General features: G+C 41.8%; 1 protein-coding gene across 2 annotated transcripts in view; it reads right to left on the bottom strand.

Moving 5' to 3' along the window:
* RAPGEF5 (Rap guanine nucleotide exchange factor 5) overlaps nt 1-20513 on the bottom strand; it is a 164803-nt gene that overhangs the window by 101105 nt on the left and 43185 nt on the right. For both annotated transcript variants that reach the window (XM_040590067.1, XM_040590066.1), the window contains exons 7-8: nt 15569-15617; nt 26-102 (exon numbers count right to left, since the gene is read on the bottom strand). In XM_040590067.1, coding sequence (XP_040446001.1) covers nt 26-102; nt 15569-15617 — 126 coding nt within the window. The remainder of the gene's footprint in view (nt 1-25; nt 103-15568; nt 15618-20513) is intronic.

Genomic DNA, 20513 nt, shown 5'->3' with positions numbered 1-20513 from the left:
GACACTATTAATCTCACACATTTACCTGAGCATCAGAGGTATCCTTGAGTTCTTCTAGTCCTCTTATTTCTTGACTGCTGTTCTCTTCATTTTGATGAATTGCTAAAATAAGAAAGAGGGAACGTATTGGAAGCAGGCAGGTTTAAAAAGAAAAAAAGTTGTGGATCAAACTTCTAATTTCCAGAAGGGTCAAAATCAGAGTTATCAGTTTACCTAGCTGAAGAAACGAACACCACTTTTGCAGGGACACATCAGACTTCTGTATTGCAAACAGCTGTATCTATAGGTGGGTTTAGTATCTATAAGCCAAGATACCCTTCCAATCAACATACCCACCTATTATATTTTGGTGGGACATTAAGCCCTCAGATGTTCTGAAATGTAACACATGGCGGGTTAGGAGGGTCAGACCCGATGAAACACATGCAAAGTGACTTTACCTTACCCCATACTCATTTACTTACAAGCACCATAGTCAAATATCCATCTTGTGTATGCACCGAGTGCTTTGCCAGTGTAGCCATAGCAGTTGTGACTGAAAAACCGTCCCTGGAGTGGCAGAGCTGGCAAATCCATTTCCTGACGAATGCCAGGCTCATGGTTTTGCTGGAGGGGCAGGAGGGTTCAGCTGGTGTGCTTCCTCTTGTCCACCTCCTCTCGCCTTCACCCCTGGGTACCTGAGCTGGTCATCAGGCTGCGTCCGAACAGCCACAGTGGTTTGGGGCAAGGATCACCAGTCCTGTTTTGCTTTAAAACAGAATCCTGACGCAGCCCAGGATTCGATTGATGAAAAAACTGGCTGTTGAGCAATCAAAAGGGCTGGCAGGTAGCAGTGCCACCTTCACCAGTCACCCTCACCTAAGTTCTCCTCAACCCTTAGCCTGAATCTTTAGACATAAAACCAGGTTACCACGGCTGAGCTTAAAACATAAAACCAGGTTACACACGGCAGTGTGAGCCGTGAGGTATAGCTTGGTGTGTCTGCATGAGTGCTCTGGTTCTACTGCAGACAAAAAGCAGCCTAACCTTTAGGCAGCATCCAGCAAAGTTAAAAGTAACTTTAGAGTGTTCTTGACCTCTAAAATAAAGCACATAGATTTATTTTCTTTTTACTGCAAGATTTCTGCTGATATTGCTATGTCATATAGGGTATAATTCTTCTTTCTTCCCCCACAGTCATGCTATCAATAAAAAAAAAGTAATAAAAACATAATTATAAAAGGAGGGGTTGGGAGGAGTCATTTTGTCAATACAGTTTATTCTATTCAGGGATCTTTTTTAATCTGTTACCAAAGGAAAACAGGTCTGGTATAAATCTTCACTAGTGGGTCTGCTGGCATCACTTTACCAGGCAGCCTCTGAAATTCAAGGTGAATGCTGAAAACACAGGATCAATCTACAGCTATAACAGAAAGCAAGTATAATGGGGTTAGATAACCCAGCAGCATTTACAGCCAGGCAAAATGAAAACACTGGGACATTGTGGCATATCTCTGCCCCAGGTTGGAAAAGTAACACCCCCAGGCAGCAGTACCCAGTGACTGCCCCAACAGCCCCGTGCGGCCCCTGCTTTCCCAGATTTCCCAGGGCAGGGTTTCCCAGGCCAGCCTGTTCCATCCACGCAGACTCAGGCTCTTGCAGCCCCTTCCCTTGTAACCCACCTCCCAGCCTTCTTCCCCAAGAGCCACCTCGATCTCTTGCACACTCTCACGCGTACGTGACCCCGTTCTACCCACTGCCGCTGTGGGAGATGCAAAGAATTCAGGACATCCATTGCAGAACGCTAGTCAGAAGAACCAGCACAACACAGAACACTGTAATGCCAGAAGGCATTAGCAAATGCTAAAAAATCATTGTTTGAGCAACCGCAAATCGCTTATTTCTGTGGCTGTGTTAGCAGAAACACAACATTTCCCCAACTCTCCTTTCAATTTTCTGATTTCTCCTAAAATCAATTTGCTGTAGCCACTGATGGGCAAAACACCCTCACAGACACTGGCTATTAATCACGGCATTTAAAGGAGTGGCACCTTGCTAGTAACAAGAACACAGGTCCAGGTTTAAATGATTTCCATTGATCCCGCCAGCTTTTCCGACAAGCCGGAGCAGATGGGCACTCCGCAAACAGCTGGGCCAGGGGAAAAGGTTAGTGGCAGCCAACTGGCTTCTCATCACCAGCTTCTAAGTGTCCCCTTCCCTGCCCAGTGCCAGGATAAGCACATCAGAGCATTTTCCACCAAAGCAAACAGGCCGATGTTCAAGGAGCAGCACGCTGTCGCTAGCCTGGCTGGCTGGCAGGTGAGCGAGGGGACGGTATCTGGCCTGGGAGCTGTCACAAGCAGTGAACACCCAGGGCTGAGGGCAGCAAAATCTTATACCTGGCACAAAAAGAAAGAGAAAGAGGGTGCCTGTCCACAACCGCAACAGATACAGGTATCCCTTTAGTACTGAACAATTTTAGCATCAGCAATTTTAAAGATGATGAGAAAAAACCCTCAACTTAGATGTACCCTAAAGGGAACAGCTTAAAAAGAAGAAAACTGGTTTTATCAGCAATTTCACAGCTCAACTCTAAAAAAAGCTGAAAAAAGTTCATAATCCAAACCCAGCTCTCATTGGCGTCAATGTTGTTTAGACAGTGTAAGGAATGTAGAAAAGAACCAGTAAATATTTTCTTAAAGGAAAAAAAATCAGCCAGAACTCGCACTGATGTTCTTGCAGCCCTCTTGGGAGAGAGGGAACAGTCGGCCTCTTTTTCATGGAATTTCCATCATGAACTTGATTTTTTGTGTCCTGTCCTCTCTGCCTCTTATCCAAACCCGTAAGAACCAGGCACTGTTGAACCATTTAACTACATGCAGGGAGCAATACTGAAGGAATCACACCGCCTCATACATTTTTTTCCACTGCAAGAATGCACTGCAAGAATCCTTGAAGGCTGAAGTGGCCACACAAATGAATAACAACCCTTAAATATATTTTCTTGGTTTCTGTATGAAAAGTTTACTACATATTTTGCCTATGAAATACAAAAAAAACCCACATTAATTTCTTAGAGTGTTTCTGTGTATTCAGAAACTTATGTTACTGGGGATCACCACACACACATAAGAAACCAATTTCGATACACTGCCTGCCTCCTATTACAATTCACAGGCACCCCCTGAAGTGGCCCAGGCGCTGCCCTCATGGGCTTTTGTGCATGCAATAAAAGGTGTGTCATAAAATATAAGAATTCAAGGATAACTTCCCACTCACTGTCGGTTCGCCATCTATTTCTTAATAAAAACGCTTGATGTTGCAAATTCAACCATAGGAAAAGTGACCGGAAGGTTAGGGTGGGATGGGAAAGATTTCCCAGGCAAGTGTTGATTCTGGGACAGTTCCCTGAAAATGTAACATGTACGTACAAAAAAGTTGTGAACTTTGGAGCTGGGCCAAACCCTTCCTTCTCCGCCAGCATAAACCCAGCCTTGCTCCCTGGTGCAAATACCCCAGCAGGTCTTAACAAAGCAGCAACACCAGGGAAAGGCAAAGGTGGTTTACCCTGATCTATAGGTATCTGTTTGATATTATGTTTGGGTTCATGCTTGAGACCCAAGACAGGAAAAAAATACAAACAAAGATAGAGGGACCAATCCCCTTTTCTATAGGCAGCATTTCTCCTCCTTTGGAGGTCACCATGAATGGAAGAAAAAAGATGTTAAATGAGCATTAGCTTGCTAATACGCAGTTCAAATGTGTCCATTTGCAAATTAGCCTAGGGAATTCAGGATGTTGATTTTTTATGGTCACTTAAGGATCACAAGGGCCAGCGTCTGATCTGAGTTCCTTGTGTCCCCATGGACCAGAGCTAAGATTTTGCTAGCAGATTCTTCGATAAAGTAATGTTGGAACAGAGAATTCTTGCGGGGGAGAGCCTTGTCCTTTAGTAATCCCATTTCAGCTCATTAAATCAGCAGAAAAAATAACAAAGAAATAAGAAACAGAAGTAAATCAGTTTATACTAGCTACCTCAGCAGAATCAGCCATCGCATGGCATTGTGAAGGGAAAGGGAACGTAACCATCACTCTCACGCTGGAACCGAGCACATCCTTTCTGTCACCATTACCCACTGAGAGCACTCCCCCACTTTTACTGCCACACCACAAAGTTTAATGTAGATTTAAGGCATTGGAAGGGACTTGTCTTCCTCAGCAGCACAAAGCATTACAGGCACGCTAAAGGGCTCACCTTAGCTAGACAGCCTGGCATACAGGGAGGGTCACATCAGCCACCCGCAGCAGTATGGACCTTCTCCTGGCTATGGAAGAACCCTGCCAAGGGCTACTCACAGACCTGTGCCTCCACGATACGCTCTTCTGTACGCCCCCAGACTTGAGGATAAATTAATTATGTTTGCTGAGTAAGATTTTAAATACACATTATTTCATTTCAATACTTTGTCTTATTCAACGCAGAAGAATCTTTCAACCCAACTGAAAGTGGAAAGGACAGTTTAAAAAAAAAATAATCCACACATAAACCAACTCCTGGAACCCGTGGCATTGCAATCTTCCCAGAGGCTTTGCTGTATTGTGTTTTCTTCCTTTTCTATAAATGAAGTTTCTTCTTTCTACCCCTTCTGGCTGCAGAGATAACCTTCACAACACAAACCAAGGCACTAGCGTCATTCTGCTGCTGCAGCCAGCCAGACTGGAACAATAACAGCAGCAAAGGTGTGAACTTCCTCCCTTTGGCTTAATAGGGTGTTAACTTTGAAAGCTAATTATTTAAATGTTTGAGAGAGGACTGCCATCACAGTTAACCATTTTGCTGCTGAACAGCAGGCAGGAACATCTGTCCATCCGTAAGCAACTCACTCTAGGTAGCACCCACATGGTCATTCCAGGACAGAAAGCCAGCTTAGCTCTTCATCACTGCTGGCTGTCCCAAACCTCCTGTACTTACTAGTCCCTCTCCGTACTACCATCAACCATTTGGAGTTGGTGAATTGGCAAAGTATTACTTTTAACCTGGCTCAGTTTGATGGTCTGGTTGTGAACAAAGCCCCCCAGCATCAGGCAGGGCAGGGGACAGGACAACCTGCAAGCCAGCACTGCTGCCAGACCCCTCGTGCCACACAACTCCAGCTCCAGCCCTCGAGCTTGCTGTGAAGTCCAGCTGTGGGGACCAGGGCTGCCTGCCTTTTTGGGGACAGGGAACCCATAAACGTCGCCCTCGGCAGTCATGCAGTTTACCTCTGCACTGCCCTAGGCTGCTCCCAAGGCTGAACTTGCCTCACAGGCTGCAAACCCTCAGGCATCGCCCTGGGAGCAGCCCAAGGGTGCAGGGACCCCAGGTGCACAAACACGCCCGGCTCGCCCCCACAGCCTGAGCGGGAGCTGGATGAGTTCACTGGCCCCACGGGCAGCTCTGCTTGCCACAGAAAGCTCGGTCACGCCTTGGGCTACGTCCCTCATGTTTTCAGATGTTGAAACCCTTCATTTCAAATGAGAATGTTAATTTATTATTTAGTGTTCTTTAACCTGCTAACATCCTAGAACACCAACACACTCTGCCCTTTGTAAGATTTCAATCCTTTCAGTACTGTATGATCAAAATTCATATATGCATCTCTTCTTCCTAGCCAGTAAGCAAAAGACACCTACGTGCCCTCTACAGATAGGAGACACACACCACCCTGGAACTGGTAGAGACCACTTCTGAACAGAAGAACTTCGTTTATTTGACAAGCCAACAGATTTTCACTGTCTTATCCCTCCTAGATGGTTATAGCCTGTTTTTTCTGTCCCTGTCAAAGTATCGCTGTTGAAAAGACCTCAGGAATCTGCAATAACATTCCCCAGGGTAAGCCTCCAGTGCTCTGAATTGCCAGCAGCCTGCACCAATTGATTTATCACCAGCTGCTGGGAAGCTCACAACTTTTAGCATTCTCATATCCCAAATTTTTTGAGAGGCATGTTTCTTTGCTTTTTCCAAATGAAGTCGCTAGTGTAAAGCTTTTCAGAAACAAAGAGCAAAAAAATCATGTCATTCTAAGCTAATTTCATGATTTTTGAAAACTTTATTGTTATTTTGAATATCCGTTGTTATTCTTTGTGGAGGACATACAGCAAGCCTTAGTTACAGCTGGTTACTATGGCACCTCTGAGCTGTTTGACAGTGTTAAAATGTTTGCTGATGCTTATTAATTTATCAGAGTGGGAAAAAAAAATGAATAGCTAGCTCATCCTGATACCGCTGGGGAAACTAAAAGCCAGATCCTCTAGGTTATGTAAGGCACTAGCGCTGAGCAGTGGAAAGGAAGATGAGCAGCAAGTAAATGCTTTACAAACCTCAGATTTGGGGACCATTTTAAGCCAGACCAGGTCCTCGTGCATACTCCTGTATTTTCCAAGTCCATTTTCCAAATTAAAGGGGGAAAACCAACACACTGAATACCTCTGAAATCCCCCAAATCTGCATACAACAGACAGCGATAATCCCAGGAATAAAACCCTCAAACTGAGAATTGGTTCCTTATTTACCGTGAAACTGTAATCTTTTCCCAGAAATTACTGAAAAGAGAAAGCTTTTTAAGCTCATCCTTAACATGTTTCCTTTTATTAGCAATAAAAAAATTGCCTTTGAGCTTTCTCATTCCTTCCCACTACTTCTGCATATATATATGCAAATTACTGTACAGATTTTCCTTCGCTGTATCTCTGAAACAGTTGGCAGACCCCTGGGGGCGTGTTGCCCAGACAGCTGTGCAATCAGCTGAGTAAATCAGCTAATTAAAGAAACAAAGAAAATGCAAAAATTATTAAAGACAGACTCCTGCTTACAGCATTATTCAGCACCTCTGTATCTAAAAAAGCACAGCAAGCATGGGATGGAATAAAGGTGCTTGTAAACTGGGGAACAAATTATTGCACAAGTGACAATGATGCCGTTTTCTCTCAAACATTAATCTGGGATTCATGATATTTATGCTTTGTAGTTTAAATCAATTTAATATAAATTACTCCATCATTTCATTTCATTTTAAAATTACAAAACCGTGAAATGTAATGTTGGTTTCATAACTGATTTCTGTATGTAAAAAATGGTCATTAACTTCAGCTTGACCTTAGGTGTAGAATTAATATTGAATTTGCACAGAGGCTACTCATTATGCTGGTCTAGTTTCCACACAGAAAAATAAGTTCCCAAGGGTCCTAGTGCTACAAGCCATTTCTCAGATCTCAAATAGGAAACAGGGCTCCCAAAAATGATGCAAAAACATTTCCTCTCATTGCAGAGTTTATCAAAAGGAACAGATAACGGCAAGGGTAGGAATCTGCAATCTAAACAGAGCAAAGCCAGTGTGGTAAGAAAGGAGGCTGACCGATTTAGATTTGGTCTTGCTGATCCACACACCATTAAGGCGCTGTTCCTTTCCGCTGCATCTGAATGACCACAGGAAAGACAAGCCTCAGCTCTAACGAGCCACGGGCTTGCCTCTGTTATATAGCCGGTGTAAAGTAAAAACGAGTGGACCACGTAAAGCCACCGGTATTTCCCAACTAAGTCAGATTACAGCCAGGAGCCTTTGCTGCTGTTCTTTTCACTTTACCGTACAACTGGTTTTACTAGGAAGCTCTGTTGATTTTATTTATCAGAACTGAAGCTTTTCCTATGGGTTCGAAGGCCCGCATGTCATCCAAGGTGGTAATGCATTAGAAGAACATAATTTTAAAACACCTCTGCCTAAACAAGGGAGGCATTTTTTAATAGATAATCAACTACTGTCGATCCATGTGGCCAGGGGAGGTTTGGTTTTCAATGCCTGGCACTTTGTGATACATACAAAGGAAACCCTACATCTGATACCCACTTTGTGAACATAGGAACTCACAGAATTTTTTTATCACAGAGGAAAAAAAAGCGGAAAACGAGTGGCAAACACTGTAGGATTACTACAGGAACAGACAAAGGCACTGTTCTTTGCAGCAGTAGCAGCCCAAGGAAAACCATTCAATGGCTGAATACAGAAAGCTTTAACTTTTACCCCATGCTTTTAGACGTTCATTCTCACGTGCACGATATTTAAAATTTTCAAAAATCAAGTAGCAGTGTTGCCTGAGGTGTTGGAGGTGTGGAGAAGAGCCCATTACATGATCAGCAGGCATGAGGAGAATGATTGCTGGGAACTGATCAAACGAGGAGGTAAGGGCAGTAGCTGAGCAGGCTGGTGCAAAGCAAAACTCTGCTCTCTGTTCCATGGAAACATCCTCCAGGCATGGCCAGGAAGGGAGCAGGAAATAAAGAGGACTCTGAATAAATAAAATTCTGTGAGCTGTCTGTAAATGCCTCTCCCAAAACACTGGAAACAAAACATTCACCTGGGAATTGGTTTTTCGTACAACTGCTGTCTTTCCGACCTTATGGTGCAATCCCTTTTTGCATATGTGCAAAATGTCTGTCACCTACACAGCTATTCAGCATTGCTCATTTCTTTGGTGTGGCTCACAAATCACACAGAAAGTCTAAAAAGTTCTGCAACAACTGCAAAAAACAGACCATAAACTGCCAAACCCCCTCTCAGTGTAATTCCCTCCAGAGAACTCTCTGGACCTCTTTTCCTTCTTTTTCCAAGACCGAGTCCATTCTGCTTTACATCAGCTGTTGAACAGACAAAGGCTGGTGAGTGTGACTGCACAGAACGTTCACGGATGTTGTCCAGGGCACTTCCCACCCCCAGCATTGCCCAGGGTGGTCACAAAGCGGCTGGTCACTGCTTGAGACACGGCACAGCAGAGGGGTGGGTGTGTGTGGGTGTGTGGGTGTGTGTGTGGGTGTGTGTGTGTGTGGGTGTGTGTCTGTGTGTCTGTGTGTGTGTGTCTGTGTGTGTGTGTGTGTCTGTGTGTGTGTGTGTGTCTGTGTGTGTGTGTGTGTCTGTGTGTGTGTCTGTGTGTCTCTGTGTGTCTCTGTGTCTGTGTATGTGTGTCTGTGTGTGTCTGTGTGTGTCTCACACTGTGTTCCTGACCAGCCACCACAATGAGCACCATGTGCCAGGGCCACAAGGCATCAGGTCCTACCCTTCTGAAGCGCTGCTGGTTTCTTCGTATGCCTGATCTCAGGAGTAATGGAAGAATCCCATGGGATGCAACAAGACATTGGCCCTGAGGGGTTAGCACACCCTTCAATAAGGCATAAAATGTTTAAAAAGGATCACTTAAAGAAGTCAACAGGATTATGTCCCTTCCTTCAAGGCACGAAATCCTTAAAGCACAGTTAACTTTATTCCTAGCCATGTTTGAGGTGCAACTTTTATTTTGAACCACATTTCAATGCACAGAGGAAAAGTAAAGATAAAGTTACCAAGTTCTATCAGGAGCGTGACACTCCCGCACCTTTACTTTGAGTGGCAATTTCTCCAGGATGAGTGCTATTAGTAACACTTGCAGAAGAACTCTTTATTCCACACATTTTGATAAGTTCAACCCTTGCTTTAAAGAAGTGGATGCTTGAAGGAATTGAAAGTTATAATGAAATAATGTCTTACTTAAGTAAATAAACCCACTGAAAAGAGACATAAGGGGACAAGACAAGCAGTAAGATCCTACTGATACTAACCTTTTCCCACCCTTCAAACTTTCTCAATCTTTCCACAAGGGACAATGCACATCTCTCTGGCACAGGACTACCACTTTATTCTGTGAACAGGAGAATGTTTTTTCATCCCTCTTTATGCCCTTTTTTCAGTGGCATAAAATAACTGCACATTTTACACCATAGATACTGTAAATCTGCTTGTTTACAAAACCTATAAATTCAAAGGTTACTTAATATGTTTGAGATTTAAACACAATGCTGAACTGTTCCATTCTTGAATGACCTCATGTATTTGTAACCTAATTTTTCAAGTATGTGTACAAATCTAATTCAAATTCACAATGATTTCCATTGTCTATATAACAAGTCTGTTCTACAAGTAAATAAAACTAATGACATAACACAGGACATTCATATAGCACCAAATGACAAAGTTTTTGCTAATTATCGTGGAGTAAAGTTGCCAAGAAGTCTCTCAAGGATCTGTGCTACTTGAGGAAAAGGGCTGAATGGTAAAGATGCAGTTTCCTGAGTTAACTAAGCTGATAAAAGAGCTTACTGCTGCCAAAAGTGTCTTACTGGGCTCCTTCCCACAGCCCTCCACCTCCCCACCCTGATAAGAAGCTTCTCACAGGGGTATGACAGAGGTGCACAAAATCCTGAACAGTATGGTGATGAACTGGGAATGGAAAATTCACCATTTTCCACAACCAAAGACCTATGTCACAACAGAGTAAGGGTCATGGTGAATGTGTTTAAAATAAAAAAAAAACAGAAAAAATATGCTTTCACATAGCACACACCTGAATTGTGGAACTCGATGCCAGAAAAGGTGATGAAGGTCAGGAGCATAAGCAGGCTCAAAAAGTAACTTGATAAATTAACGGAGAAAAGGCCCACTAAGGGCTACCTAACACGACAGTGTGGGTATAGCAAAATCTCTCTAGCACAGACTGGTAGACGCTGAGTATATACATCAGAAGGAGAACTGTACTTGCTCTGTTTCTCTGCTCTGAGCATCCCCTACTCATCACTCAAAGTAGGATCGGAGCTGGATGGACTTCTGACCTGACCCAGCCTCGCTGTTCTCATGTTTTTAACCGGGATGACATTGCCTGGAGTGTGTTCGAATCAAGTCACACAGTCAGCTCTGACAGCAGTGCTGTCAAGGTGGCGCACGGGCTGGGAAAAGGAATAGCTGTTCACAGCTTGCTTTTTATTCATGTCCACAAAGCTCAAGCCCCAGTGACCGCTTCATATTGAATCATCCGTCCCAAAATAAAAGTACTGAGCAAATCACATAGGCAGTTAAGTCTCAAGAGAATCAATACAAAAGAAAAGGGGAAGACTGGATATGCATACATATATGTCAGAATAGGGTGGAGGTAATCCAGAAGATCTCAAATATAACGTTAATACATTGCAAAAGCCATATTATAAACAAAATGTAAATGACCCTTCAAAAAAAAAATATCAACAGAGCTTGTCAATTTAAGAACGGCATGACTAAAAAGTATCTAACTATATTGTGGACATCTGAGTATCATTCTTAAGAGGGAGCAAAACAACAAAGTGCTGGGGCTTTTGTGGCTGCCCTGCCCTTCTCAGTGGAGGGAGAAGCACCCCCAGCCCGGTTGCTTGCTGCTCCAGCAAGCTTGGAGAGAAGCTACAGTTGCCCTCTTTCTACCTCATCAATACTCTGTCAGCTGTTATCTTAATTAGCCTCTGTATACAGAAACACAAGGACCAGAGTCCTGCTCTTACTAATGGCCCTTTGCACGAATGAAGTTACAGAAATTCCTTTAGATATAAAGTTAAAGGAATTTACTGGGTGATGTCATAGGATGTAGCTATGTTCATGTACAGAAATGCAAGGCATCTTGTTTGTGGATGGGATTAACACCAGTTCCTGACAGATTTTGATCAGTTCAGAGGTACCTGTGTAGCTACGCCACCAGCTAAAGCCTCCAGCCTTAGGCTATTTGCTGCTTTTTATCCTTGTTTTAGCTACCATCTCTAACACATAAGAAACATGTCATGAGTCATGACAAGCAATTGAGATAAATGCCAATCCTTGTAAACCTTCAGATGAGAGGCTGCTTTTCTGTTCTGTTTCAGCACACTTGCAAAAGCCAGCCAGATATAAACACAATTCTAATGCCAAGTGCCTACAATTAAAAACAAAGTTCTCTTCTTCTGCTCCAGTTATTTGCTTCCCCAAGACCTTTTTTTACCAAGCCAAGGAAGACAGCATTTAATCTATTTATTTCTAAGGTTAAGCAAGAACAATGTTAATGCATTTTTATAAGCCACAGAGAAGCGCGCAAGCTCATTTCCTCCTCTTAGGTCACCTTTCTCATGAGACCTTTATTCTAATGAAATATAAATGCGCTTTCTAGTCAACAGTGTTACTGAAGGTCCACCAAAACTTCAGGATTACAGGCATTAATTTTATCCATTTTTTATTTTTATTTGCAAAAAAACCTAAAAATACTGAGCTCCCTCTGCATGAGGGCTCTCAAGTACCTCTCTGTTGGCTTTTGCCTTGCTCTTGGAGTGGTATACCTGTGGTACACATCTGAAATACAAAAAAAGAGCTTTTTTCCACAGAATTTTTTCTTTTTTGGGGTTCTTCACTTGTCCTTGAGCCATCTGTCAGTTTTATGTGTTTCTCCTATTCTTCCACCCCACAATAAAAACAGAAGAACACCTCTTGGGCAAAGGCATTCTCCCCCACACACTACTGACTTTTTGTTTTCTGGTAGCTGACATTCTGCATCAAGTCAGATCCTGTACTAGCAAGAATTTGATACTCTGCCCTACCCCATAGCAGGCTCAGGTCCCTGCTTTGGTTTTCAAAGCATTTTGTAAGTAGATAACAACGTCTAAATCTCCAAAGCAACCATTCTGGCCCAAGAACTGAAATAGTAATTACTACTTCTCATATCCATACACTAGGTAGCAAACCCACACTTCATTTAAACAAAAATAAAGTGTTTCACCCGGTAACCAAAGGCAATGTTTTCCCCCTCCAAGCATAGAAAACCTCTCTAGTTGGACCCTCTTCACCTCTTGCAGAGGGAGCTATGGTGTTTGTGTGATTGTATAGCATTTTCCACGCAATGCAACCCAGTTATTAATACAACAGCTCTAGACAAGTAATATTAAAGCTTTAATCAGCCAGTTTTTCTAGTACAATTAAATCACTGTGAAGTGCCTCTCTAAGGACAGAGATATATCCAGAAATTAAAGTAATCCAGGAACAAATTATACAGTCCTTCCATTAAGCAAAAATACTCTTTTTTTTTTTTTTTTTTTTTTTTTTTTCCCCCTCTTAGTGGTAGTACTAACCAGTTATCTAGAGGAAATATTTTGAAACACTGTAATTTAAAAACCACCAAACCATCAAAAACAGTACAGGAACCTCTGCACAATAGCTTTGGCTTTTGGGCTGCCAATTCCTAGGAAAGCTTTTGGTTAATGAACCAATTAGCCACTGCAGGCAGGTTTCAGCCAGCAGGTTAGGACCATGCCCATCATCAGCGCTCGCCACTCATGAATCCCAGGGCGGATGAGCCAGGCGCTCAGGCCATTCATACCAGTCTGGAAGCCACCCAGGGCAGCAAGCCCAATCTGTTTCTGCCAAAATAAACTCTTTGCCTGATCTTTGTTGGTTTATTTCCTGTAATTATATGGAGTCTTGGAGAAGGTTAGAAGAACAATATCTTTGAAAGCTACTGTGGTTTTTAGCTCCAGAAGCGCTTTCTCTGAAATAAGCTTCACTTCACCAGGCACAGCATACCATAGCTTGATTGCTAAGAGTAACTGCTATGCTGTGAATTTAACCATCAGCAATAAAGTAAAAAAGCATAATCAACCACCCTAATTTACTCTGCTCCTACTGTACTAAAGGCATTAACTTAAATTAGACCTTACAGTTATGCCTGATCATGTACCCCTTCTTACAGCCATCCAAGATGAGGCATAAAGAAATGCAAATTCCAGCACAAGCATGCACTAGTTAAACTTTCTAAAGAGGTATCTTTTGTTCAGATCTAAACCCATATTGTAAGTGTTTACATTAATTTATTAGGAAAGCCAGGTCAGCGCTTGAAAGGTCTATATAGGGAGCTTTGTTTATTTAAGGCTGTGCGTTTTACCTAAAATACGTCTACCTTCTCAGTGTGGGTTGCAATTACACTAGTATAAAGGACACTACAAGAGCTATACTCCTTTGCAATTTTCATCTCCTGCAGCTCATTCCTTATCCAACTCCCACCCCATTTTCTACTGACAACCATTATGCAGCCATCCTCCAAAAGGAAGTGAGAGGGCAACTCAGGCTGAAATCAACTCTTTTGGGGAATGGAGTTCTCATTTATTGCCAGTAGCAGTAGTAATATTTGCCAACACAACTGCTGAGAAGCAGGGAAAGAGATTCCTTAGAAACCTATAAGCAGTAAATGAAAAGGTACATGGCACCATACTCTTAGCCCATTTTACAACAAAACAAAAGGTTACCTTGAGCCCTTCTTTAAAACAGCCTGGATTTCTCTGCACTGAAGCAGAGCAGAAGCATTTCCATGTTCAGCCATTATAATTCAGGTGGGACTGGGGTGATACCAGGTAAGGGCAAGCAGCTGAGGGGTGTTAACTTTGTAAACGACCATAGCAGTTTCAGAAGCAAAGCTATTACACAGAAACAATTTAGGTCTGAATTCACATTTAGACTTGTGTTTATTTTCTGCGGATTTACATTTACAGATGACTGTGGATATAACCTATGGGTACTTCTATTTCCAGCCAAAAATGAATTAAACCATGTCTAGAATATTTTTGTAATACTGACATTTTCACAAGGAAATATTTGCAGGTATGCCAGCTACATCTTCCTGATGCCTCCAGTTTAAGATAGCATGTTGTGTATAATGACTTTGTGCTGTACAGGTAAGCCACAGATAGACGAGACACAGATATTACAACACAGTATTATTAACAGGTCAGAAAATAGCTCAAAAGGTGCAAGATCCACAGTCTTAAACTCTAGCAAAATCACTGAAGATCATAAGAGATGCTCAGTGCAAATGCTCCCAAAGACCTCAATGGCTTCAGGAACACACCAATGATTTAAGGCAACTCCCCTCTGTTTTACTCTAGAAATATATTCAACTCTCATTTTACCACGTGCCATTTGCCCTTACTGCAGATAACTGCATCGTACATGAAGACACCAGAGAATTAACCCTGTATAGAGTCAGGTCTGACCAAGAAGGTTTTGCCAGTCCCCATGCAGTGCCTAGAAAACACAGCTCAGCAATGCCGATACCTTCTGAAAGTGGCTGTGCTACCAAACCCCGACAGAGCTGACCTGACTACGTATTTCAGTGCCTCTGCACTGTATCACCAGCATTTGCTGTAAATGTTTATGTCAGAAACTTTCAGTTATCCATTTGCTTTTCTCCTTCTACTACCCTGATAACTGAGACTTGCTTTTTACAGCCATACGGACGTACAGACAAGTCTTCAGGAAAGAACTCTTTCATGCATGATGTTGTCCTTTTGCTTTAGCATAAAGAAATACACCTGACTGGGCAGGCAAAACAGGGAAGATGGCATGAGATACTGGGCCATAAAAGGAAACACAGGAAAATTATCAACTTATTTGTCTTAAATGTAAGTCACATAAAGACACAATCTTCTTTTATAAAGCGCAAGCCCTGAGAAAATAGTGAATTTGGCCAGAAAGAGAACCCAGTTCACATTCAACTGTAACACTCCGATTTTATCAGCTAGGTCATTAGATGTGACGATCTAGGGGAAGAGAAGCTAGACTGTAATTACATTGTGCTATATACATGGATTCTCCAGTGAGAGAGGAACACGATCCACTGTCTTTGCTTCCCCATGTTACTAAAATGGCAATGGCAATTCAAATCCTTCAATAAATTGCAAAAGGGAACAGTGTTACAAAACCTGCTGACTCACCTGACTTCCTTGCTTTTAAGGCAATGACAGCAGCCAGTTCTCTCTGTACCTAAAATATCAGGAAAGGAAAGGATGGTTATAGTTACTAGCACAGTTGAACAAAACAAAAATGTAACACTGGTAAGATGCTGGTTATCAATCATTTGGAGCAGTCAACTGCATATGGAATTATGCAGGTACTTGGTTTTGAAACTACAGTCACTTTTCTTAGCAAATCTATTTCCTCTTCAGCTGGGAATTCTGTGATAACTATTTTTTTTAACTTTAATTTCATGTAAATACTGCACATTCTTTAGGGAGTGGGCAATTCAGCAGCCTGACCTGTAATTTATTTGCACAGCATACCTCTTTACCTCTTGCCACAAGCACACACTTGAAGCTTCTTCCTTTCCTGGTTAAATGTTTGTTTTGCCTCTGCTGAGCACACTGTAACATTGGATTTATTGTGTGACATTTGCTTTTTGGAGCTTTCAGAAAAAAACAACCTCTCCTAACAGCATGGCTGAGCATTTCAGGAGCAATTTAGCTTGAGATGAACACGCAGAAGTAAGATCTACATGATTTCCTGGTTTACAGGCTACAGCCAGGTAGTAGCCAGCTCCCTTCCTCAGCCTCTTGTCTCTGCATTCTTCGTATTTTCCCTATAATCTCTGCATAAACCGTCCCTTTAGCCAGCTCAACTCTACATCTACTTCTCTCCATAGGTCAGTTCCTTTCTCTATCAGTAAAATTCTGTATTCTGCATTATTTTTACGCTTCATTCGTTCTCACTGCCATCGTCCATCCCATTGCGGCTGCTTTAAATGGCCTGCACTGAACCTACAACACCCTAGACACTGTCTCCTGCATACACCTCAGATCTTCCCTTCCTCTACCCCATCCACGCTCTCAGGCTCTTCTGTTCACCTCCCACCTTCTTCCAGTTTCCCTCATTTTCCCAAGATAGCCTGCCTTTAGTATTAAAAAAATGATGGGACATTCAACTATTTGTCTAGGGATTATCTTACCTCTCTGTACAGTCTCCTGCAGTGCATACTAGCCATCTCGTCCTAACAGAACCTGGCAAAGTTCAAGACCATTACGCAGTGGGAGTTTTGACATCCAGTTTCTGAGAGCATGTGAAACTTAAAACGTCATTCACAGGACGTGTGGTATGATCAGAGTAAGGCACAAAGGCCATGAAGGATCCCTGAAGTAATACAATTACTAACAACTGTCAACATGTCGCTCCCGCAGCTCTGAAGAAAAGTTTAGAAGTGTGAAACAAGAATAGTTAACGTTTCATTGGTCTGAGCAGAAAGACAGACAAAATCACCCAGGACATCTCAGTACAATGGTAACTTCAGCATCCACTGATGAGGTACTCAGCAGCCACGCAGCAGTATGATCTACTGTGGCAGAAGGCAGTCATACCAGAGGCCACATCCTTCCTCTCCTTGCATCCTTCCTTCCCTTGTGTCAAAGGACCGGGAAGTTTTTTTGTCCTTGCAAGGTAAAAGGATCTTTTCTACTCCTTGATGCTGTCCCACTGAGAGGGACAGAGTTTTCTGCCACTCCAAGGGTGAAAATATGAAGCTAGTGCCACAGATTTCTTAAATGTCGTCCTGTTTCCAGCACAATTGTGCACGCTGCCAGTATTGCCTTCCCTTCCTTCCTTCCTTCCTTCCTGTACACTCATTCCCATGTCTGGAGAACCGTTAATCATGATTAATGTAAGCATAAACTGCAAGTAAAACGGGAAAGAACATTTCTTCTGTGGAAAAACAACTTCTGTGCATGCTTGCTTGCAGCAATATACACTAGTAATAATACATACGAGCTATCCAGAGTTAGAGTGGGGTTTTCAATGAAAGCCCAAGTTGTTTCTGAATAACACCACCACCAATTCCCTAAACTGCTCAGATCCTCTCCCTTCATTAAACTCAGCAGGAGGTACCAGTGTCGATGTCTTGATCCTGGTCTATTCTCACAGGTTACTGACAGTAAAAAACAGTGCACTGCTGTCTCACCTTTATTTTTTAGCATTTAATAAATATGTTATCTCAAGATTAGCCTTAGGAGACATTACAATCTGCAACAGTTATAAACATACCAATTAACCCAATCAAACAATTGAAAAATGCAAATCTCTCCATAAGTGTCAAGAAACCCCACCTTTTCAGAAGAAAAGACAGCAAGCAGCATTGTGGCGTCCTACAGTTATATTTGCAGTATTACATTTGCTTATATGGTGGCACTTTTCAAGTTTGAAAGACAATGCTAACATCACAGGCAATAAAAAGGTTGGGTTTCAGTATTTTGTCTATGTTATGCAAAGTATCTCATTGTTTGCTGTGTGCCAGGAACACAGCTGGTGTATTACTTAATCTGAGCAAAAACCTTCAGTTAAAGCAGGAGAAAAAGAAGTTCCTCTAGTCTTAATGTTAAGCAAATGTTCCTTCATCAAAGGGTTTAATCCTGACAGCCTGAGTTCCCTCTCGTAGGACTCACGCAAATCACAAAGAATTGGTATTGCTGAGCATTCTTCTGGATTTGCCTGGTGTCCTTAGATTTCATAATCTATGTGCTTTTGTCTATTTTAGCATAAACGCACTTGACGTCTCTGCTGGACATGTAATTCCTGTGCATCATGACATCAATGGAAATCCATGTACAACATTCATTCCGCACTGCACACAAGCTACATAACATAATATCATACTTCTTCCTAATAGGATTCCAGTTACTGCCTGTTTGACAACATTGATAGTTGCGTATCACATTGAAGATAATAATGTGGGCTCAAAGTAAAACACACATTCAGACAAGATCTATGTTTACCATATAGAGATATTAAATACAAAAAATTGGTTTATATGTATAGCTTTTAGCTACAATGCTAACACTCTCTAAATAAGCGTTACATTTTGAGCAGCATTGCAGATGTCAAAACTGATTCCATTTAAAGGCCAGCTTACCACACAGTATTTACAGAAATATTATGAAAATTTGAAAAAGAACATTCTGAGTAAGCGTTGTTGGCATGTTACCACATCTTAATCAGTTTTCTTTTTTCAATATGAAAGAGCAAGAGTATTCATACAGAGTGGAACCTGTGTATACTTCTGCTTGATTAAATACAAATGGAATATTTATATGATGAATCTTCTCATCTTCAAAGGGAAGAGGTAGAGATTTTTCAAAATTAACTACTGTTACTACTGTTCTTTTCTTGTCTACAACTACTACAACCACTGTTCTTTTCTTATCCATGAATCTGGTCATTTTATCACAGAAGGCATAGTTGTGCACTTAGTAGATGGCATGTACCACCCAAACTTTTTGCCTTCTGTCTTTTTTCTGCCTATAGTAGTATTTTGTGAAACAGTATTCTAGATGTCAATGTGCCAAACAGGACTTCATATCTAGAGACAAAATGTCAATCCTTACAGAATCTCAAAATGAAATCCTGTACCAGAAAGCTCTAAACAGCAAGGTTCTGCAAAAGAAGAGTCTTCACATTTTTGCATCTCAAGTAACAATAAGTTGATGGACTCTAAATAAACATAGTATTGGCTGACATCTTAAAGTACCAAAAAACTGTATTTCCCAGATACACTACATTAACATCCTGATATTCTCTTCTGTCCCATCACAAGGTAAGGTAAGAGCTTTGCAGTGGAAACACTCATCAGCCATCCCATTGTGCTCTGGTTTTAGCAGGCAAGAGACTGAACATGAAGCTGCTTTTTGGGACATGACATGGGATGCATGACAGCTCTGGAATACTTCTTTAAACCTAGGGGTAATCATTGCATTTTCTTAAAAATTCATGATGAAAAAGATTATCTGATGTAAACATATTTCAAATGGCACTTTGCACTGCTTGCATGTCAGCTGGCTTTACAACTGACATTTGATGATGTTGTCAGTGCCTCACTGTAACGGAGCATATGATATAAGCATATAATTCGATAGGCTCCGTTCAGTTGTCTTGACTGACTCTGCTTCTTCCATTGTAGAATAAAGCATAAAGAAAAAGTGAGACTCCCCCAGCAAGTTAGTTTCTTATCTTTTGTATCTGACTCTGCTCTTAAAAGAGGTGTATTCCATACATTATCCACAAATTAAGATGATAAAGAAACTTCTGAAATTTTTTCCCCGCTGCCCTTCTGACTTGGTATCACTCACCACAGCTATAGCTACTATCTTTACAATCTCTATAACCATTGTTTAAAAACAAGAGTGCATTTCCCTAACTAATCAGTTCCAGACTGGCTGAATTATCAAAAAAAAAAAAAATCACAAATTGTACAGTGGATGTGAAAAGTGGAACTGTACAAAAGCAACAACACCTGGTAACAAAAAGCAGTAGGGAACAAGTCATAAGTGAAAGGCCAGCAAAAAAGAAAAAGTCAGGCTAAAGTAAAGAAAAAAAGAGAGAGATAAGAATTCACCAAACTTGTACAGATGCCTATGTCTGTGCTAGTCACTCTATAACCCCTTCACAGAAGGTGCACACAGGACCAGTGGAGCCTAAGGTATGACTGTTTTTCCCTAAAGTATGACTTTTTTTCCCTAAAGTAGACTTTCAAAATTAATCACATATTTAGCATCCTAAAAGTGCCTGCTTCTGCTCACTGGCTATAAGGAGCACCTGGGGAAGCTAGCTCAGATGTAGATGCCTGCCATATGGACACTTATATTTAGGTGAGGCGAGTTCCACCCTCTGCAACAGCAACAGCTTTTATAGAGTTACAGAAATATATAACTAGACCTTACGTGCATGCACGCCTACAGTTTTTCCTGTGCTTTTAGATGCTAAAACAGTGATTTGTATTTTAGGCACACAGATTCCTCCAGTGTTGCTTGGGATGGATCTTCACAATCAGCTTAGGTTTGAAAATTAGGGAATTTAATCCCCCCAAAAAGAAATGCTGACACAGAAGCATCCTTCTGACCTGAC

The sequence above is a fragment of the Falco naumanni genome, chromosome 4 (genome assembly GCF_017639655.2).
Source record: "Falco naumanni isolate bFalNau1 chromosome 4, bFalNau1.pat, whole genome shotgun sequence".
Lineage (NCBI taxonomy): Eukaryota > Metazoa > Chordata > Aves > Falconiformes > Falconidae > Falco > Falco naumanni.
The sequence above is the reverse complement of the archived record's forward strand: the minus strand, read 5'-3'. Positions and strand labels throughout refer to the sequence as shown.